General features: G+C 37.5%; 1 protein-coding gene across 2 annotated transcripts in view; it reads left to right on the top strand.

The window, feature by feature from the left end:
• CFAP54 (cilia and flagella associated protein 54) overlaps nt 1-21,191 on the top strand; it is a 290,383-nt gene that overhangs the window by 57,513 nt on the left and 211,679 nt on the right. For both annotated transcript variants that reach the window (XM_019446503.2, XM_053894838.1), the window contains exons 18-19: nt 11,527-11,613; nt 11,706-11,827. In XM_019446503.2, coding sequence (XP_019302048.2) covers nt 11,527-11,613; nt 11,706-11,827 — 209 coding nt within the window. The remainder of the gene's footprint in view (nt 1-11,526; nt 11,614-11,705; nt 11,828-21,191) is intronic.

Below are 21,191 nucleotides of genomic sequence, written 5' to 3'. Positions count from 1 at the left end.
GAGCCGAAGTCGGCCGCTCAACCGACTGAGCCACCCAGGCGCCCCCAAAACATTTTTTAAAAAGATGTCAATAATAATAGCAGTGTGCATATAGATAACACGTTTGAGTTTCAAAATAAGATTTAACATCATTATGTCTAAAAACTGAGGTTAAATTCTGATAAAGGTAAGTTACTCTTGGCATGATTATATAGCCAAATATTCCTTTAACTACTACTACAGTATAAATTACTAATTATAGAATAGAACCAAGTGTTGCTGCCTAATATAACCTCTGATTTCTGTCTAAAGCATTCTAATTTGAAGGGATACATACACCCCAATGTTTATAGCAGCATTATCAACAGTAGCCAAATCATGGAAAGAGCCCAAATGTCCATCGACTGGTGAATGGATAACGATGTGAAACACACACACACACACACACACACACACACACACACACACACACACACTGGAATATTACTCAGCCATAAAAAAAAAATGAAATCTTGTGATTTGCAATGATGTGGATGGAGCTAGAGAGCATTATGCTAAGCAAAATAAGTCAGAAAAAGACAAATACCATATGATTTCACTCATATATGGCATTTAAGAAACAAAACAAACAATCATAGGGGGGAAAAAGGCCAACCAAGGAACAGACTCTTAACTATAGAGAACAAACTGATGGTTACCAGAGGGGAGGTGGGTAAGGATGGGTTAAATAGGTGATGGGGATTAAGGAGTGCACTCGTGATGAGCACCGGGTGTTGTATGTAAGTGTTGAATGACTAATTTGAATACCTGAAGGTAATATTACACTGTACATTAACTAACTGGAATTTAAATAAAAACTTAAAAAAATAAAGCATTCAGATGTCACATCATATATACAACTAAATAAATTTAATCAAGTGCTAGTTAATTAATTTTTGAGTACAAACGTTTTCCCCGAGGTCAGTAAGATATAATTGACAGATAACATTGTGTAAGTATAAGTTGTACGATTGTTTTGATTTGATACACTAATATGTTGCAAAGTGATTACCATCGTAGCATTAGCTAATGCCTCCATCATGACACATAATTATCATTTCTTTTTTGTGGTATGAACACTTAAGATTTACTTTCTTAGCAACTTTCAAGTATATACTACAGTATTATTGACTATAATCATCATGCTATACATTAGATCCCTAGAACTTATTTATCTTATAACTGAAAGTTCATAGCCTTTGATCAACATCTCTCCATCTCCTCCCAGTCCCCCTCCAGCCCCTGGTAACCACCACTCTGTTTCTATGAATTCAGCTTTTTTAGATTCCACATATAAGTGATATCATACAGCATTTGTCTGATTTATTTCAGTAGTGTTATGCCCTCAGAGTCCATTCGTCTGGTTGCAAATGGTAGGATTTCTTTCCTTCTCATGATTGAATAATATTCCATGGTGTATATATATAGTGGTGGTACTTTTTATACCACATATTCTTTATCCATTCATCCATTGACAGACACTTTAGGTTATTTCCATATCTTGGCTATTGTGAATAATGCTGCAGTGAACATGGGAGTGCAGATATCTCTACGAGATCTTGTTTTCATCTCCTTTGGAAATACACCCGGAAGTGGGATATCTGGATTGTATGGTAGTTCTATTTTTAATTTTTGGATGAGCCTCCATAGTATTTTCCACAGTGGCTGAATAAACCTACATTCCCACCAACATTGTACAAGGGGTTCCTTTGTTCTACATCCTCACCAACATTTGTTATCTCTTGTCTTTTTTGATAGCTGTTCTAGCAGATGTGAAATGATAACTCATTGTGGTTTTGATTTGCATTTTTCTGATGATTAGTGATGTTGAGCATCTTTTCATGTACCTGTTGGCCATTTGTATGTATTCTTTGGAAAAATGTCTATTCAGATCATCTGTCCATTTTTAATTGGATTATTTGTTTTTTTCGCTATTGAATTGTAGGAGTTCTTTTTTTTTTATATGAAATTTATTGTCAAATTGGTTTCCATACAACACACAGTGCTCATCCCAACAGGTGCTCTCCTCAATGCCCATCACCCACTTTCCCCTCCCCCCACCCTCTATCAACCCTCAGTTTATTCTGTTTTTAAGAGACTCTTATGGTTTGCCTCCTACCCTCTCTGTAACTTTTTTCCCCCCATCCCCTCCTCCCTGGTCTTCTGTTGAGTTTCTCAGGATCCACATAAGAGGGAAAATATATGGTATCTGTCTTTCTCTGCCTGACTTATTTCACTTAGCATAACACTCTCCAGTTCCATCCACGTTGCTACAAATGGCCAGATTTCATTCTTTCTCATTGCCAAGTAGTATTCCATTGTATATTTAACCACATCTTCTTTATCCATTTGTCGGTTGATGGACATTTAGGCTCTTTCCATAATTTGGCTATTGTTGAAAGTGCTGCTATAAACCTTGGGGTACTAGTGCCCCTATGCATCAGCACCCCCGTATCCCTTGGGTAAATTCCTAGCAATGCTATTACTGGATCATAGGGTAGATCTATTTTTAACTTTTTGAGGAACCTCCACACTGTTTTCCAGAGCGGCTACACCAGTTTGCCTTCCCACCAATAGTGCAAGAGGGTTCCCATTTCTCCACATCCTCTCCAGCATCTATAGTCTGCTGATTTGTTCATTTTAGCCACTCTGACTGGCGTGAGGTGGTATCTCAGTGTGGTTTTGATTTGTATTTCCCTGATGAGGAGTAACATTGAGCATCTTTTCATGTGCCTGTTGGCCATCTGGATGTAGTCTTTAGAAAAGTGTCTATTCATGTCTTCTGCCCATTTATTCACTGGATTAATTTGTTTTTTGGGTGTGGAGTCTGGGGAGGTCTTTATAGATTTTGGATACTAGCCTTTTGTCCGATATGTCATTTGCAAATATCTTCCCATTCCATTGGTTGCCTTTTAGTTTTGTTGGTTGTTTCCTTTGCAGTGCAGAAGCTTTTTATCTTGAGGAGGTTTAAATAGTTCATTTTTGCTTTTAATTCCCTTGCCTTTGGAGATGTGTCAAGTAAGAAATTGCTATGGCTGAGGTCAGAGAGGTTTTTTTTTTTCTGATTTTTCCTCTAGGGTTTTGATGGTTTCCTGTCTCACATTCAGGTCCTTCATCCATTTTGAGTTTATCTTTGTGAATAGTGTAAGAAAGTGGTCTAGTTTCATTCTTATGCAAGTTTCTTTCCAGTTCTCCCAGCACCATTTGTTAAAGAGACTGTCTTTTTTCCATTGGATATTCTTTCCTGCTTTGTCAAATATTAGTTGGCCATACTTTTGTGGATCCAATACTGGAGTCTCTATTCTATTCCATTGGTCTACGTGTCTGTTTTTGTGCCAATACCATGCTGTCTTGATGATTACAGCTTTGTAGTAGAGGCTAAAGTGTGGGATTGTGATGCCTCCCACCTTGGTTTTCTTCTTCAAAATTGCTTTGGCTATTCAGGGCCTTTTGTGGTTCCATATGAATTTTAGGATTGCTTGTTCTAGCTTTGAGAAGAATGCTGGTGCAATTTTGATTGGGATTGCATTGAATGTGTAGATTGCTTTGGGTAGTATTGACATTTTAACAATATTTATTCTTGCAATCAGAAGAATAAACTTCCATTTCTTTGTATCTTCTTCAATTTCCTTCATAAGCTTTCTATACTTTTCAACATACAGATCTTTTACATCTTTGGCTTAGGTTTACTCCTAGGTATTTTATGATTCTTGGTGCAATTGTGAATGGGATCAGTTTCTTCATTTGTCTTTCTGTTGCTTCATTATTAGTGTATGAGAATACAACTGATTTCTGTACATTGATTTTGTATTCTGTGGCTTTGCTGAATTCATGTACCAGTTCTAGCAGACCTTTGGTGGAGTCTATCAGGTTTTCCATGTATCATATCATGTCATCTGCAAAAAGTGAAAGCTTGACTTCATCTTTGCCAATTTGGATGCCTTTGATTTCATTTTGGTGTCTGATTGCTGATGCTAGAACTTCCAACACTATGTTAAACAACAGCGGTGAGAGTGGGCATCCTTGTCGTGTTCCTGATCTCAGGGGGAAAGCTCTCAGTTTTTCCCCATTGAGGATGATGTTAGCTGTGGGCTTTTCATAAATGGCTTTTATGATGTTTAAGCATGTTCCTTCTATCCCGACTTTCTCAAGGGTGTTTATTAAGAAAGAATGCTGAATTTTGTCAAATGCTTTTTCTGCATCGATTGACAGAATCATATGGTTCTTTTCTTTTCTTTTCTTTTCTTTTCTTTTCTTTTCTTTTCTTTTCTTTTCTTTTCTTTTCTTTTCTTTTCTTAATGTGATGTATCACATTGATTGATTTGTGAATGTTGAACCAGACCTGCAGCCCAGGAATGAATCCCACTTGATCATGGTGAATAATTCTTTTTTTATGCTATTGAATTTGATTTGCTAGTATCTTGTTGGGAATTTTTGCATACATATTCATCAGGGATATTGGCCTGTAGTTCTCTTTTTTTGCGGGGTCTCTGGTTTGGGAATCAAAGTAATGCTGGCTTCATAGAATGAGTCTGGAAATTTTTTGGAACAGCTTGAGAAGGATAGGTATTATCTCTGCTTTAAATGTCTGGTATAATTCTCCAGGGAAGCCATCTGGTCCTAGACTCTTATTTGTTGGGAGATTTTTGATAATTGATTCAATTTCTTCACTGGTTATGAGTCTATTCAAATTTTCTATTTCTTCCTGTTTGAGTTTTGGAAGTGTGTGGGTGCTTAGGTATTTGTCCATTTCTTCTAGGTTGTCCAGTTTGTTGGCATATAATTTTTCATAGTATTCCCTGATAATCCCTTGTATTTCTAAGGGATTGGTTGTAATAATTCCATTTTCATTCATGATTTTATCTATTTGGGTCCTCTCCCTTTTCTTTTTGAGAAGCCTAGCTAGAGGTTTATCAATTTTGTTTATTTTTTCAAAAAACCAACTCTTGGTTTCATTGATCTGCTGTACTGTTTTTTTTTTTGTTTTTTAGATTCTATATTGTTTATTTCTGCTCTGATCTTTATTATTTCTCTTCTTCTGCTGGGTTTGGGGTGTCTTTGCTGCTCTGCTTCTGTTTCCTTTAGGTGTGCTGTTAGATTTTGTATTTGGGATTTTTCTTGTTTCTTGAGATAGGCCTGGACTGCAATGTATTTTCCTCTCAGGACTGCCTTTGCTACATCTCAAGGTGTTTGGATTGTTGTATTTTTATTTTCGTTTTTTTCCATATATTTTTTAATTTCTTCTCTAATTGCCTGGCTGACCCATTCATCCTTTAGTAGGATGTTCTTTAACCTCCATGCTTTTGGAGGTTTTCCAAACTTTTTCCTGTGGTTGATTTCAAGTTTCATAGCATTGTGGTCTGAAATGTGCATGGTATGATCTCAATTCTTTTATATTTATTAAAGGCCTGTTTTGTGGCCCAGTATGTGATCTATCTTGGAGAATGTTCCATGTGCACTCAAGAAAAAACCATATTCTGTCACTTAGGGAGGCAGAGTTCTAAAGTCCATCTGATCCGGTATATCATTCAGGGCCCTTGTTTATTTATTCTCTGTTGGATGTTCTATCCATTGCTATAAGTGGAGTATTAAAGTCCCCTGCAATTACCACATTTTTATCAATAAGGTTGCTTATGTTTGTGATTAATTGTTTTATATATTTGGGGGCTCCCAAATTCGGTGCATAGACATTTATAATTGTTAGCTCTTCCTGATGGATATACACTGTAATTATTATATAATGCCCTTCTTCATCTCTTGTTACAGCCTTTAATTAAAAGTCTAGTTGTTCTAATATAAGTAAGACTGCTCCAGATTTCTTTTGACTTTCAGTGGCATGATAGATAGTTCTCCATCCCCTCACTTTCAATATGAAGGTGTGCTCAGGTCTAAAATGAGTCTCTTGTAGACAGAAAATAGATGGGTCTTGTTTTTTGTTTTTTTTTTTTATCCATTCTGATACCCTATGTCTTTTGGTTGGAGCATTTAGTCCATTTACATTCAGTGTTATTATTGAAAGATATGTGTTTAGAGTCATTGTGATATCAGTAGGTTTCATGCTTGTAGTGGTGTCTCTGGTACACTGTGGTCCTTACAACATTTCACTCACAGAATCTCCCTTAGGATCTCTTGTAGGGTTGGTTTAGTGGTGATGAATTCCTTCAGTTTTTGTTTGTTTGGGAAAACCTTTATCTCTCCTATTCTGAATGACAGACTTGCTGGGTAAAGGATTCTTGGCTGCATATTTTTTTCTGTTCCTCACACTGAAAATTTCCTGCCATTCCTTTCTGGCCTGCCAAGTTTCAGTAGATAGGTTTGCTACTAGCCTTATGTGTCTACCTTTGTATGTTAAGGCCCGTTTATCCCTAGCTGCTTTCACACTTGATCTTAGCCAAAAGGCCGAGAAGCGATATCCCTAGCTGCTTTCAGAATTCTCTCTTTATCTTTGTATTTTCCCGGTTTCACTATGATATGTCGTGCAGAAGATCAATTCAAGTCTGAAGGGAGTTCTCTGTGCCTTTTGGATTTCAATGCCTGTTTCCTTCCCCGGATCAGGGAAGTTCTCGGCTATGATTTGTTCAAGTACACCTTCAGCCCCTTTCTCTCTCTCTCTTCTTCTGGAATCCCTATGATACGGATATTGTTCTGTTTGATTGCATCATTTCATTCTTTAATTCTCCCCTCATACTCCTGGATTTTGTATCTCTCTTTTTCTCAGCTTCCTCTTTTCCCATAATTTTATCTTCTAATTCACCTATTTTCTCCTCTGCCACTTCAATCCATGCTGTAGCTGTCTCCATTTTATTTTGCACCTTGTTTGTAGCATTTTTAAATTCATCATGACTATTTTTTAGTCCCTTGATCTCTGTAGCAATAGATTCTCTGCTGTCTTCTATGCTTTTTTCAAGCCCAGCAATTAGTTTTATGACTATTATTCTAAATTCTTGTTCTGTTATATTGCTTAAATCGGTTTTAATCGATTTGTTAGCTGTCGCTACTTCCTGGAATTTCTTTTGAGGAGAATTCTTCCGTTTCATCATTTTGGCTAGTTTTCTGTCCCTTTTGCATTTTAAAAGCTTGTTGTATGCTCTGCACCTGCGAGCACCTGCTGTATTAAAGGAGGGTCACATACTGGCCAGGGCCTGGCCCTTCAGGAGGTGTTTTTTCGGGTCTTGTTACTTGCTCTCTGTTGTTGTGACTTTGGTTATTTTATTACCCTACTCATAATAATATTTTGGCCCCTCTACCAGATATGCCTTGATTTGTTCATTGGAGTAGCCCCGTAAAGGGAAACAGATGGACAAACAGGAGACAAAAACACGCAAACACACAAATAACACAAACAAACAAACAAAAAACCCCTAAAGACTAAAAACAAAAAAACCCAAAACACCAACTACAAGTAAAGACGAGGGTGGAGGTGGTGCTGATGGAAGAGCACATACAAAGAGAGAAATGACTGGGGTTGGGGGGAGGGAAGAAAAAATAAATATTGGTTGGGCAGAGAGACTAAAAGGCTTAATCCAGAGAGGGAAAAAGGAAAATAAAGAAGGAGGTGGGGAAAACGAAATGAGGATAAAGTTGCCCAGACAGAGAAACTATATGGCTTGAAAATTCCAGAGAGAGGAAGGAGTATAAAGAAGGAGGTGTAGAACATGTATCAAGACAATGGATTAAATATGTCTGTTTAGACAGACCAATAACCAGAGTAACCAGCCTAGGGGAGGGAAGACATAAGGAGGAAAAATGGGAGAGGGGGAAGAATATATCTATATATCCAGAATTGACCTAGAGTTAATCCAGGCAATGCTGCATTGCTTGTGGGTGGTAGCTGTCCTCAGGGTCTGTGCCGCTCCAGTGGATAGGCAGTTACCCAGTGCAAGGGGGCGTGGTTTGGTGTGGTCGGAACCCACCTCCACTAGGAGCCCCAGAAGTGATCCCTGAGGCCCCACCTTGGTGGTGGTGGGGGCAGGGGCAGAATGGTGATCCCTCAGTCTCTTCAAGGATCCCGACCTGGTGAACTCAGTTTGAGTGGTCCTCACTGTGCTGCGGACACAGACGGGGGTGTGGGGGGGCCGCAGTCCTTCTTACTCCGCCAACTCCCCTGACCCTGCACTTGGCTAGGATTCAAAGTCCCGCTCCGTGAGCTCTGACGCTGGGGAAGTGCCTCTGAACGTGGTGATATGTGGTCCCGGCTGGCTTTGTGCCCCCGCACTTCAGGGACGACCGTCTTCTCTTACCACGGAGTGAGTCTCCGCCCTTGCCGCCTGAGACCCCGCCATGGCGGATGGCGGACACAGGCAGGCTTTGTCTTTTCCCACAGCACTCCAGGGACTCAGGGGCCGTATCCTCCTGCAGACTGAGCCCCTGGCCCAGCCGCTGTGCCCGGGGGTGGCGGATGCAGGCAGGTTCTGTGCTATTGCGCAGCCCTCCAGGGAGGGAACCACTTTCTCCAGCTGCGGACTGAGACTCTGACCTACCACCACACCCGGGCCTGGCTCCCCCCCTCTCCAGGTGCGCGAACAGAGGCCGGCCCCATCCGAAGAAAGCCGCAGTTAGAGATTGGATCCCTCTCAGTCTCAGTCCCAGGTCTATCTCCTGTACCCATAGGTCAGGTCCTGCACTTCTCTAGCCGCTCTTTCTCTTCCCTTTGTCTCTCCACAGAAGGGGGTCCCTCCCCTCCATGCTCACGTGGCCTGTGGCCTTTTTTTTTTTTTTTATCTTCCCCAGTTGCGGTTACCCACCTATCTTTTTTCCAGCTTTCCCATTTTCTTCCTAGTAGATTCAGTCTCTTTCCTCCCAGGCCCTGGTGTTCAAAGTCCTTTGGCTTCTACACTTCTTTGAGAGACACGGGAAGTATGGATTCCCCCTACTTCTCTGCCATGTTGGCCGCCCTCCAGCAACTACGAGTTCTTTAAATATTTTGGATATTAATCCTTATCAGATATATGATTTGTAGATATTTTCTTCCATTTTGTAGGTTCCCTTTTCATTCTGTTGGTTATTTCTTTTGCTATGCAGAGCTTTTTCATGTGATGTACTCCTATTTATTAATTTTGTTATTACTTGTGCTTTTGCTGTCAGATCAAAAAAAAAAAAAAAATCATTGCCAAGACCAATGTCAAGAAGTGTTTTTTTTTCTTCTAGGAGTTCTATAGTTTCAGTTTTTAGGTTTAAAATTTTAATCCATTTCAAGTTAATTTTTGTAAGTGGTGTAAAAGGTCCAATTTCCTTCTTCTGCATATGGATATCCAGTTTTCCTAACACCATTTATTAAGGAAACTGTCTTTTCCCTACCAAATATTCTTTGCTTCATTGTCTAGTATTAATTGGACATATTTGCATGTATTTGTTTCTGTTCTATTAGTTTGTGTGTCTATTTTTATGCCAGTACCGTACATGTTTTAATTACTATTGCTTTGCAGTGTAGTTTGAAATCAGGAAGTTCGGTACCTCCAGTTTTGCTCTTCTTTCTCAGGCACTTCTGTTTTTGTCCATGAATAGATGCTGAGTTTTTCTTATTGCATGTGGAGAGGGGAAGGGATGACTTATGCTGCCATGATGCTTTGTCTTACCATATTAACAAAGTGTTTTCAGAATTATTAAACCAATACCACCATTAACAACAAAACTGCTAAGTAAATTTAGGATTTCTTTGCAGTTCATTTTGTCTTTAGAATATATCACATGTTAGAGAACTGTGTTCAGATTTACTTGAATTAATTTTATTTTTTCTATGGTGATGTTTCCCATTGGTATATACTTAGGACCACGTGCTTGTATTTGCATTCTGTTTACATAAAATTTCCCTTTTCTTTATTCTTTTATCCCTTTATCGTTTTCATCCTCTTACATTTTATTTTCAACATTTATACTGTTTCAAAGCCTGTTTCTTAAAAGACCTGCTGGATGTAGAGGGAAGCAAATAAAATGAAAATATTTCTGTGTCATATATATATATATATATATATATATATATATATATATATATATATATATATTTCAATCAGGCTACTTAGAATAAAAACTTTGAATATTCTTTGATTTTAAAATATTTGGACCACAAATGTATTTCAAAACATGAATGGCATTTATGTGTCAGGTTTTCTTTAAGAAAACTAGCCTATAATTCTCACTTAGTAGCTATATTATCTTCTGTAGTAAAGTGGGGTCTGTTTACTTATAGAGTTAATAACTAGTTCATTCTCTAATTATTATCCATAAATCTTGCAAGGCTAAGTGATCCTCTGAGTTTTTATCAAAGACCATTTAATAATACTGATGGTAGACTTGAGCTCAAATTTAAATGGGCTTAGTTATTATTCCTTTGCAATATCTCTGGGACTCCTTGGTGTTTTTCTCCACTTATTGAACTATCACCCTAGCAAAGATTTTCATTTTTTCCTTCTTTCTTCATTCTTGCATGCTGCTGCCAGACTAATGTTGCCTAAATACTGCTTTTGTCATTCTCATTCAAGAACTTTACAGTGGTTGCCTGTTGATGATACTGGCATTAAATATGACTTATCTGCGTTGGGCATTCAGCGTTTTCTTGAATCTCATCCTTCTTATCTCTATTATACTCATGAGAGCCTTCTTATCTCCAACTGTTATACTCATGAGAGTCATCACTTAGTTAGCATTTATAATACACCAGGTACTGAGAGAATGATGCATTATTTTCTGCTTTGTGTTGCTGTCTCCATGCAGAGAAATTCCCTTATCCTTCACCGTTAAAGAAACTTTATATCCTTTAATGGTATCTGTTGGCATCTTTTCATCAGTCAATCATCATCTCATGGCATTAGCACAAATAATTAAAATAACAGGGGTTTATTGTCAGGTTGCTACAAGTACCTTCACATACCTCCAAGAAACAAAATATTGCCTGATCAAAATATTTTCGAGGACCAGACCTCGAAAATCAACATCAGAGCAACATTCTCCATCTTCCTGGGCCAGCATACTTTTATTCTCTTCTCCATCATCCTCTCTTTCCTAGACCACAATGATGGCTCATCCCAACTGTACACCAGGATCTCTCACTGCCCATAGTCAGCTGGCAAGAATTCATGTGTTAGTTGAAAATCTTGAGAGAGGAGAGTGGAGGTATTCTTGGGGTACTCAGAGCTCTTACAGGGATCATGGATGGAGCAGTTTTAAAAAGTTTATCAAAAGGGAAGTGAATAAAAGTAGGTTGGATCTTATTTATCAACTTTCAAGATGATTTTATTTAAGATGAGATAGGAAGTTAAATATTTTTATAATTTGAATATTTTTTATGTCCTCAGGCATACCGTGGCAAATAAAAGAGAGTTTGTCAATTAAACTGTGTTTATTTATAGATTGTTGTAGATTTGTTTGAATTTTTATCTATTAATGAAAAAAGACATGACATATGAGAGGAAGTAATAATTTTGCAAATAGATAGTTACCCTTTAATGTTTAGAAAATATGCCCTTTTTTGGATACAAATCTAATTGTAATGGCAATCTTCTCCTTCTTCAGTTTTGCAGACTCCAGCTGCTAGCAAGCATGTATCTGCCAAAGATCCAAAAAAACTGAAACAATCTAGAAGCATTGACTGTTTTACAGGTAATTAAAATTGGGATAAACTGTTTTTCCAAAAAATTTAAAGATAGTTTTTATGTCTCCCTTTTGGTAAAAATGTGTATTTTCTGTTTCAGAATTAAGTGTAATGAATAAAATAAAGAAGAATAAGCTGTCCAAAGCGATTTACTTGATGCAGAAAGCTCTTCTAGTATTTGAAAAAGATGCAGCCTCTGCATGTTCACACAACTTTTTGACGGTAACAACATGCCATTCCTTTTTTTTTTTTTTTTTTTTTTTTTTTTTACTCCTGACATACAACCATTGTTAAACGAATGATTTAGTTCCCTTTGCTAAAAATAATGTGTTTGTTAAATTATGAACTTTTAGGGTCCCTATATCTAGTCCTCTCTTTTGAGAAGTAGAATGGTTCTGAACAGGGAACTAATTTGTATTGCCAGTCCTGAACTCTCCTAAAATGATAGATCCTCTCACTGTATTTTCTCTTTGTAGGGGCAACTTAATTGGAAGCCAAATAAAATCAGAAGGATGAAAAATAATGGAAACTATAGAATTTAAGTGACACTGTGCTAGCATAATGCATTCCTTACTATGGAATTAAAATACTTCAAGTCCATTGGCTCACATATCTCCTCTCTGGTGGTATTGCTGATTTATGGACCAAATGCCTTATTATCTTACTCTGACCTGGAAATTGTTCTGTCTTCTTGCTGATTCATTGTATATTGATTTTAGAGTTTAAATTTCTGAGGGCAGTAAAATTTAAAGTTAGGGGATTTTTAAAAATTTTGTCTCTCATGCTGTATTACCCATAAAAATTTGATTGTATTGGCTGAGTGAATGGCACATGGTGAAGTAGAGAATAATGATACAAGTAGTTTAGCTGATAAGAGAAAGACAAAAGTAGGTCAAAGCTAGGGAGAAGATACAGAGTTTAAGAAGAGTTTAAGAGAAAAAGTTTAGCATATTTATATAATGAGGATGAAGAGCCAGAAGAAAAGGAATTGAAGATATGAGAGGGGTTAATGATAGAGCAGAATCCTATTAGAAGAGGGAAGGAGATGATTGAAAACACAGATAAAGTGATTCATCTTCAGTGGAGGGTGGGCTGCAGGGCAGACGCCTCATCCTCTGATATAAAAGGGAAGGAGGAAAAGACTGATGTAGATTAGAGTGAGTCTGTTAGTGTGGAGGCAGAGAGTTGAGTTGATGCCTTCTTATGCCAATCATCTGATAGAGTAGGAAGCAAGGGATATCTGCCAACAGCAGAGAGCAAGGGTGGACAGTTGGACCGAGGAGAGAGAAGATGGTTACAGAGTGGAGAGGAATGAATGAGGAATGGATGGGGAAGCTGACTCCAAGTTAAAGGACTGGCCAGCACAAAGTTCTGGCTGAAGGTGAAGACCATGAATTTTTAAGAAGCCCCATCTGCATAGTGGTATGACATTATCCGGATGTGTTATTTTTAGTAGCTGTGACAGCAGAATATTTGTGACAGCAGAAATATGTTCAGGGCTGGATTTTTACAAATGATAGTATGGGTTAAAAGTTCATAATAAAAATGGGTACAGAATGAGTGAGAGGGAAGTGACACCCTCACGGTCTTTAAAGGCTTGGTGACTAGGAAGATGTCAAGAGACTAGACATCTCTGTGAGGTCAGAGACCAGAAAATCAGAATCTGAGAGAGCTGGAAGGATAGGTATTTGAGGTCAGAAAGTAGGATATTGGAATTTAAGATTTCTGATATATAGCACTCTCTGATCATCTGTCCATTACTTCATCCAAAAAATGTTTTTGAGTACTTACCATCCATTCAGCAAATATTTATTGCACATTGATTGTGTGCCTGGTATTATGCTGAGTACAGGGGATAAAAACAAATTAAATCCTTTATTTATTTAAGAAATATTGATGGGTTGCCTTCTCTTTGTGGTCCCTCTTTGTGGATAAATCCAGTCTGTGGGAACATAGATAAGTAAGTAGGTAATTATGGGTCATTGCTATAGATGCTTTCATTGCAAAGAGTGCCATGGGAATTAGGCAGAGGAGTACCCAACCCAGCAGTGGGTAATGTTTAAGGAAACATACAGAAAAGGAATCGTGAAGTTGAATACTGACAGGCAGAGAAAGAGGAAGACAAAGGGTGGAAATGATATTATGGAAGAGAAAACAACATGTACAAAGTTCCTGAAGCTAGAAGTCTCATAGAGTTCTTGTGGTCCTATAGGTCTCAGTGTCACAGAAGCATAGATGCAAGGGGAGGGGTGGGTATTGGGATAAGATGGTAAGAAGAAGAGACCACAGAGGAAGTCTGAGGATTTTGGATGGACTGATACTATTGGTGTTCAAGGTTGGTAAGTCCGTCCTGGCAGTATTAGGGGAGAGCCTTATTAAATTTGAATATCTAGCATTTGAATGAAGGAGTTTTATGATAGTTTGGATAGTCTCAGATGACTGGTGCCTGATTTTTGTTGGAAAACTTTGGGGGTGTGTTCAGATTCATTTTCTCATCAGATGCTTCTGAAGCCCCTTGCTACTATCTGGTACTTGGAGGATACTAATACTTCAGTCCTATTTCTACATCAAATAAAACTTATCTTTCTTTTAGAACTGTTTCTCTCAGGAGTAATTTTGTGGCCTCTCAGAGCCTGGAGAGAATAAAGCCTCTGGGATTTTCCCTTTTGTTTTATTATGACTGAATCTGGTCTTCGTGCTGTCATAATATGCTCATTCCCCTGTTATATCTCTATCTTCCTACCTTTGACACTGGGGACACACTGGAGTTGTGAGAAGTCAGAAGTTTTCATGCTTTTCTCCCTGTGTGCCTTTTCCTTCTATTTCTTAAGTGAAACTATTTTAACTTAAGAAAAATTGTAAGTATAATGTCCTCTTAGGATAGAATCATGAGATGCATTTAGAGGCTCTATTTTTTTTTTTGAGGGGTCCTCCACAAGGATTTCACCAACTAGGAACATGTTGAATATTTATTTAGAAGTTCTGAAATCATATATAGCCACCTCTGCTCCTCAATGGTAGTTTTTTATCCAAGTGTTAAGGCTTAATGATCAGTCCTTAGAGTACTCTCGTAAACAATGATGTTATGGCTCAAAAAATTGCCAAACTTTCTCTCTTTAAAGAAGACAAATAAATTTCTTTCCCTTGGCAATCATTTCTGCTGGGGTATATTACAGAATGGTTTACATTATCATGATTTTGTAATAAAGTTATCCCCAAATCAGTAACTGATGTGTCACCTGATACCATAAAAAGGTTTGAAAAGCCTGGGTCTTTTTCTTTTCAGAACTCTTAAATAATTCATACCCTGTTTTAGTTTTTCAGAAGTTTCCTGACCTTGTGGAGCTGCATAATCTCATCAGGTGTCCATTTTATTCCTAATCAGTTATAAGTGGACCAACTTGTTGCCAGGAATGAGAGACAAACCTTTGATAATAGCTTGTTAGCTTTCTAAATGAAATGACTGGTTTGTTTTTTGATTATGGGGATTTCCAACCTCCCCCCCCCCCTTTTTCCTGTCTTGGTTATTGGGCTTCTGAAAGTCCCTGTTGGCTTTTTATTACATTAGCGGTAATTGGATTACTAAGTATAATTATTCTTCCTATTTTATAGCATTTTAGTCAAATCAATTCTATTTGCTTTTGGGGAAAGAATATATGTAAATCATTTTTTTTTCAGAGATCTTATCAGCTCTTTTTAATTGTTCCATGTTGAAGTCTTTCCCATAAAGAGCAAATTCTTTCTGATTCTGACCCCCTCCTGTGAAGTCATATTTTGACCCCCTAGACTTCAAACTATTGACGGGAGATTTTAGCTAACTTACATTTCAAGTTTTAACGGTATTTCGTAGGAAACTTCATCCAGGTTGCCTTTCCATGCTTCCTTTTAACTTAGCTTTGTATTAAGACAAGATACATAGTAGTTAGGAGTATAGGGTGTTGGGTTAAAGTTTTGGTTCTGCTACTGACTAGCTGTATGATCAAGGTCAAGTTGCTTATGCTCTCCTAAGTTTTAATTTCTTCATATATAAAATGGGGGTTCTTGGGAAGATTCAAGGAAATGATGCATGTAAAATGCTTAGCATTTGGCACAGAACAAGCAGTCAATAAATGTTAGCCATTATTATTATTACTACTACTACTACTCTGTCTTCCACTTTAAGCATTCTGGAACATTCTGTTTTATCATATCAGAACTATTTTTTGGTGTTCTAGATATACTTTCCTCTATCAAACTATATGTTTCTTTTTGTGTTGTCTCCGAGATTGATCTTATAAATTGTATATTTTATTCTTAGCAATAAAAAAATATTTCTTTACTGGATTCTTGGATATGACTTAACTTTTCATCTCCTTCTAAAATGTATGTAATAGTGCTGAGAATCCAGAATATACCTCAGGAGGTCTACTAGACAAGTAATAAATATGGCACTTTATTATTCCAGTCTTATGATCATTTTTTATGGATAGTTGTTAATCATGACCTTGAAGATTGCATTATATCTTTCCCCAAGTGTTTTGCTGCACTGTCGATGTCAAACGTATTTAATGTCAATCTGTCCTCGTAAGCATTGAGTAACTTCTAAAAAGAAGCAGGTCTGTTTCTCTATGGGAACTATAGGCAGAGATTTACATTCAGACAAAAGTACTTTGGACTTCAGTACAATTTTTAATGGCAATAAAACAATATGTTTTGATGGACATATTAGGCAACATGTTGGACATGTTATAGGCAACAGTCATGTCCATACTGAGAACATTTTCTCTTTTTACAGTTGAATAGAGCTGGTTTCATGGGAATTTTTCTTTCTTGAGTTTTTGGGACTACTTTTCTGGTAATATTTTTTTCCTTTTATTTGAGGAACCCCCTTTAAAAAGCCCTAATCACTTTCTTTTTTAAAAATTGATGTATAATTGACATATAACGTTATATTAGTTTCAGGTGTGTAACGTAATGGCTCGGTATTTGTTTATGTTGCTAAATGATCACTGCAAAAAATCTTATTAACTTAGGTATTTGTTATCAGTTACAAAATCTTTTTTCTTGTGATGACAACTTTTCAGATTTACTCTCTTAGGAACTTTTAAATAAGGAATACAGTATTATTAGCTGTAGTCACTGGGCTGTACATTACACCCCCATGACTTATTTTATAACTGGGAATTTGTACCTTTTGACCTCACCCATTTTTGTCCCACCTCTCACCCCCAACCAACTGGCAACCACCAATGAACTTGTTTTTTTTCAGATTCCATATGTGAATGACATCATATGGTATTTGTCTTTTTCTGACTTCACTTAACATAATGTCCTCAGGGTCCATCTATGTTGTCTCAGATGGCAAGATTTCATTTTTTTTCTATGGCTGAATAATATTCATACATATGAGTTATATATTCATATATATATAAAATGTGTCTTGGCTATTGTAAATTATGCTGAGATGAACATGGGGGTATAGATACTTTTTCTAATTAGTGTACCAGTCACTCTCTTATAAATGGAATGCTTTTAGCAACTCAATGATTTGGCTTACTAAGTTAGGATTTTAATTTCTTTTTTTTTTTAAATTAGTTTCATTTTTTAAAAATATTTGAAATTTATTGTCAAATTGGTTTCCATACAACACCCAGTGCTCATCCCAAAAGATGCCCTCTTCAATACCCATCACCCACCCTTCCCTCCTTCCCACCCCCCCATCAGCCCTCAGTTTGTTCTAATTTTTTAAGAGTCTCTTATACTTTGGCTCTCTCCCACTCTAACCTCTTTTTTTTTTCCCTTCCCCTCCCCCATGGGTTTCTGTTAAGTTTCTCAGGATCCACATAAGAGTGAAACCATATGGTATCTGTCTTTCTCTGTATGGCTTATTTCACTTAGCATCACACTCTCCAGTTCCATCCACGTTGCTACTAAAGGGCCATATTTCATTCTTTCTCATTGCCACGTAGTACTCCATTGTGTATATAAACCACAATTTCTTTATCCATTCATCAGGTGATGGACATTTAGGCTCTTTCCATAATTTGGCTATTGTTGAGAGTGCTGCTATAAACATTGGGGTACAAGTGCCCCTATGCATCAGTACTCCTGTATCCCTTGGGTAAATTCCTAGCAGTGCTACTGCTGGGTCATAGGGTAGGTCTATTTTTAATTTTTTGAGGAACCTCCACACTGTTTTCCAGAGTGGCTGCACCAGTTTGCATTCCCACCAACAGTGCAAGAGGGTTCCTATTTCTCCACAGGATTTTAATTTCTAACTAGCACTAGGTTTTACATTGAGTACTATGATAGAATTTATCTGATTTACATAAATCAAGGACTCTGTTTTAGACTTTTGTTACCTTTCATTTAAGACCTTAGTGCTTTTATTAGTCTATTTCAAATTGGGCCATGGAATCTGAGTTGGGGAGTCTAAAGTTAAAACTGATCAAGACTGAATCAGAACATTTTAAACATATTGTCTTAAAATGCATTATAGAGCATCCTTGTCTGTCATAATTTCATATATCTTTCATTCAAAACACATTTACTGAACCTAAAGAGATAAAGAAAGCACTGTCATTGTGGCCAAGACACTCATTGCTTAGAGAGTGTAGACAATCACGTACACAGATCGTATTGTGTGATACCTGCTAAAATAAAGAATGGTAAATGACGAGAGTTAAGTACCTAAATGTGTGGGACTTCTTTTGGGAGGATTCAGAGGTGATTTTTGAGTGAGTCTTGAAGCACAGAAAGGATGTAAAACCCTTCAGGAAGAGGAAGTTGCATGGGAAAACCTTCAAGGCGTGACAAGCACAGGTTCTCAGGGAAGGATAGGAGGTAGTTATGGGAGAACAAAAGAGTAGAGAAGGAGATAAGGCTAGAAAGTATAATCATGATCAGAATACAAAGGGCTGTGGAGGAGTTTGCCCCATAACAAGTATAGGAGGAGTCATTGAAAGGCTAGATGACTGGAGGTTGAGGAGATTAGAGACTGAGAGAAAGGGTAGGAAGCTGATTAACTCATTTCAATCAGTGACTCCCAGTCTCTGCTGTACTTCAAAATTATCCTTGACATTTGTTAATAATACAGATGTTTGGGGCACCTGGGTGGCTCACTTGCTTAAGCCTCCAACTCTTAATTTCAGGCCAGGTCATGATCTCACAGTTTGTGAGTTTGAGCACAGAGCTTGCTTGGGATTCTCTCTCCATCTCTCGCTGCCCTCCCACCTCCGCCGCACTTTCTCTCTCAAAATAAAGAAATAAACTTTAAAAAAAAATACAGACGCTTAAGCCTCATCCCTGGAGATTTTTATTAAATAGGTTCGGAATGGGGATGGAATATCTTAATTTTTAAATAAACTCCATAGATGATATTGATCAATAGCCAGGTTGGAGAAATATCTGTGCCATGGCAGAAAGCAGGAAGTTTTAAAAAATCTCAGTTGGGTTCATGGATATGGAGAGAGAAGCTGCTAAATTCAAGTCAGAAGATGCTAGTGTCCGACTGGTTTACTGGAGCATGAACTGCTGAGGCAAATTTTGGAAATAAGTGTAGAAAGCCCAGGGCAGTTGGCTAGCCAGTTGAGATAAGGTCAAAAGTAGTGTGTGTTAATATTAGGGCCAGTAAACCAGTGCTGCTGGTGCATTTTATAGGCTGCACACATAATCCAGAGGACGGAAACTTTTAAAGTGTTGGTCCCTTCCCTTGTGTTGCATAATTTTTCCTCAGGCTGATCTCACCTGTTCTTACGCAGCCTAAAATATCTTGGTCTCCACAGTCTGTGACGCAAATGAAGGCACATTAACATTTAATGTTCAAAATATAATAGCTTTCATCTCCCTTCTGTTCAAGTAGGAATGTCTTTAAAATTTTCCACAGTTATCTGGGAGGAATCTACTTATCTTTTTCTGCTCAGGCTTCTTCCTCATTTTGATTCTGGTCTCTTCCTCATCAAACTCCTACCTATTGTTGCCTTTTGAGGGAACCCTGCTCTGTGGGCCTATCTGTTCTCTCAGGGAGCCAAATCTGGTCTTTTGTCTATGGTATAGGGTGGAAGGGTCAATGAGCCTCTGTCCAGCCCCATAGTTGTGTCCTCTGGGCTGAACTGGCACTGCTGATTCCTTGACTCTTTCATAGTGTGTTAAGACACAGCTCCTTTAACATCTCTCTTTCCATCCATTTTCTCCATTCTTCTCAGTTTGGTTGAATGAGTGAAAAAGTAGAGATGGTAATGAATAATAGGTGCCATCCTATCCCCTTGATTGATTGATTCATTCAATGATTCAAGTTATACTGAGCACCACATGTCTGGAAATTAGTTTTGAGTGTAGGCCCTAGGAACATGGTTACCATTTAATACACCCCTTCTCACATGATGGAGTAATTGTCCTATGCAGATGGCTAAGATTCTTAATGATAAATGCCAAAAAAAAAAAAAAAAAATTCAAGCCCTCCTTGCACAGAACAAGCAGAATTTAAAAGCCCATTTATTATTACAGATAAATTTTAATCACAACTAATGATTTTAGACCTTAATGTTAGCCATTTCCTATAAACAATAAAAATGAGTTCATTCTGATCTCAATTTAGGTCAATCTTTATTTTAGGAGAAAATGTATGATACTACAGTTTTATAATCTACACTCCCACAGGGAACTAGTTTACTCACTCAGTTTTAAATATCACTTTGATGCAAATGACTCGTGGATCCTATCTCCAGTCTTACCCTTTCTTTTGAGCTCAAGTCCCCATCTCCAAATGGAAGCTTTGAACTTAGCATGTCTTCTGCAGGGGAGACAGTACAGGTTTTTGTATCAGAGTGAAATGTATTTGAAATTTGGTAGGCAGACATCTGTCTTCTCATTTTCAGTATTTCTTTTCTTAAATTTATTAAATTGGCTGGAACTTCCAGAACAAAAATGAATAGGGGCATTGTGTCTCCTTCTGGATTTTATTGATAATTCTTTTAGTCCTTCCCTATTAGCCATAATTTTGGCTATTGGCTAAAATTAATATTTTTCTCATGCTAAGGCAAGAGCTTTCCTAGTTTACTGAGGTTTGCCACACCCCCATCTTTACTGAGGCATAATTGGCAAATAAAATTGTAATATACTTAGAATGTATAATGTGATGATTTGATGTACATATAGAGTAGTTTCCTCTTATCTGTGGTTTTGCTTTCTGAGGAATCAGTTACCTGCAGACAACCACAGCCCAGAAGCAGATGATTCTCCTTCTGATGTATCCTCAGAAGGTCAGTAGTAGCCTAATGCTGTGTCACAGTGCCTATGACATTCACTTCACTTCATCTCATCACATAGGCATTTTATCTTCTCACATTGTCACAGGAAGAGGATGAGTACAGTACAATAAGATATTTTGAGACCACATTCACATAACTTTTATTATAATATATTGTTATAATTGTTCTATTTTATTATTAGATATTGCTAATCCCTTACTGTGCCTAATTTATAAATTAAACTTTATCATAGGTATATATGTATAAGAAAAAAATGGTATATATAGGGTTTGATATGTCTGTGGTTTCAGGCATCCACTGAGGGGCTTGGAATGTGTTCCTGTGGATAAGCAGGGACT

The sequence above is a fragment of the Panthera pardus genome, unplaced genomic scaffold, assembly GCF_024362965.1.
Source record: "Panthera pardus isolate Hobbes unplaced genomic scaffold, ASM2436296v1 HiC_scaffold_6, whole genome shotgun sequence".
Classification (NCBI taxonomy): domain Eukaryota; kingdom Metazoa; phylum Chordata; class Mammalia; order Carnivora; family Felidae; genus Panthera; species Panthera pardus.
The sequence above is the reverse complement of the archived record's forward strand: the minus strand, read 5'-3'. Positions and strand labels throughout refer to the sequence as shown.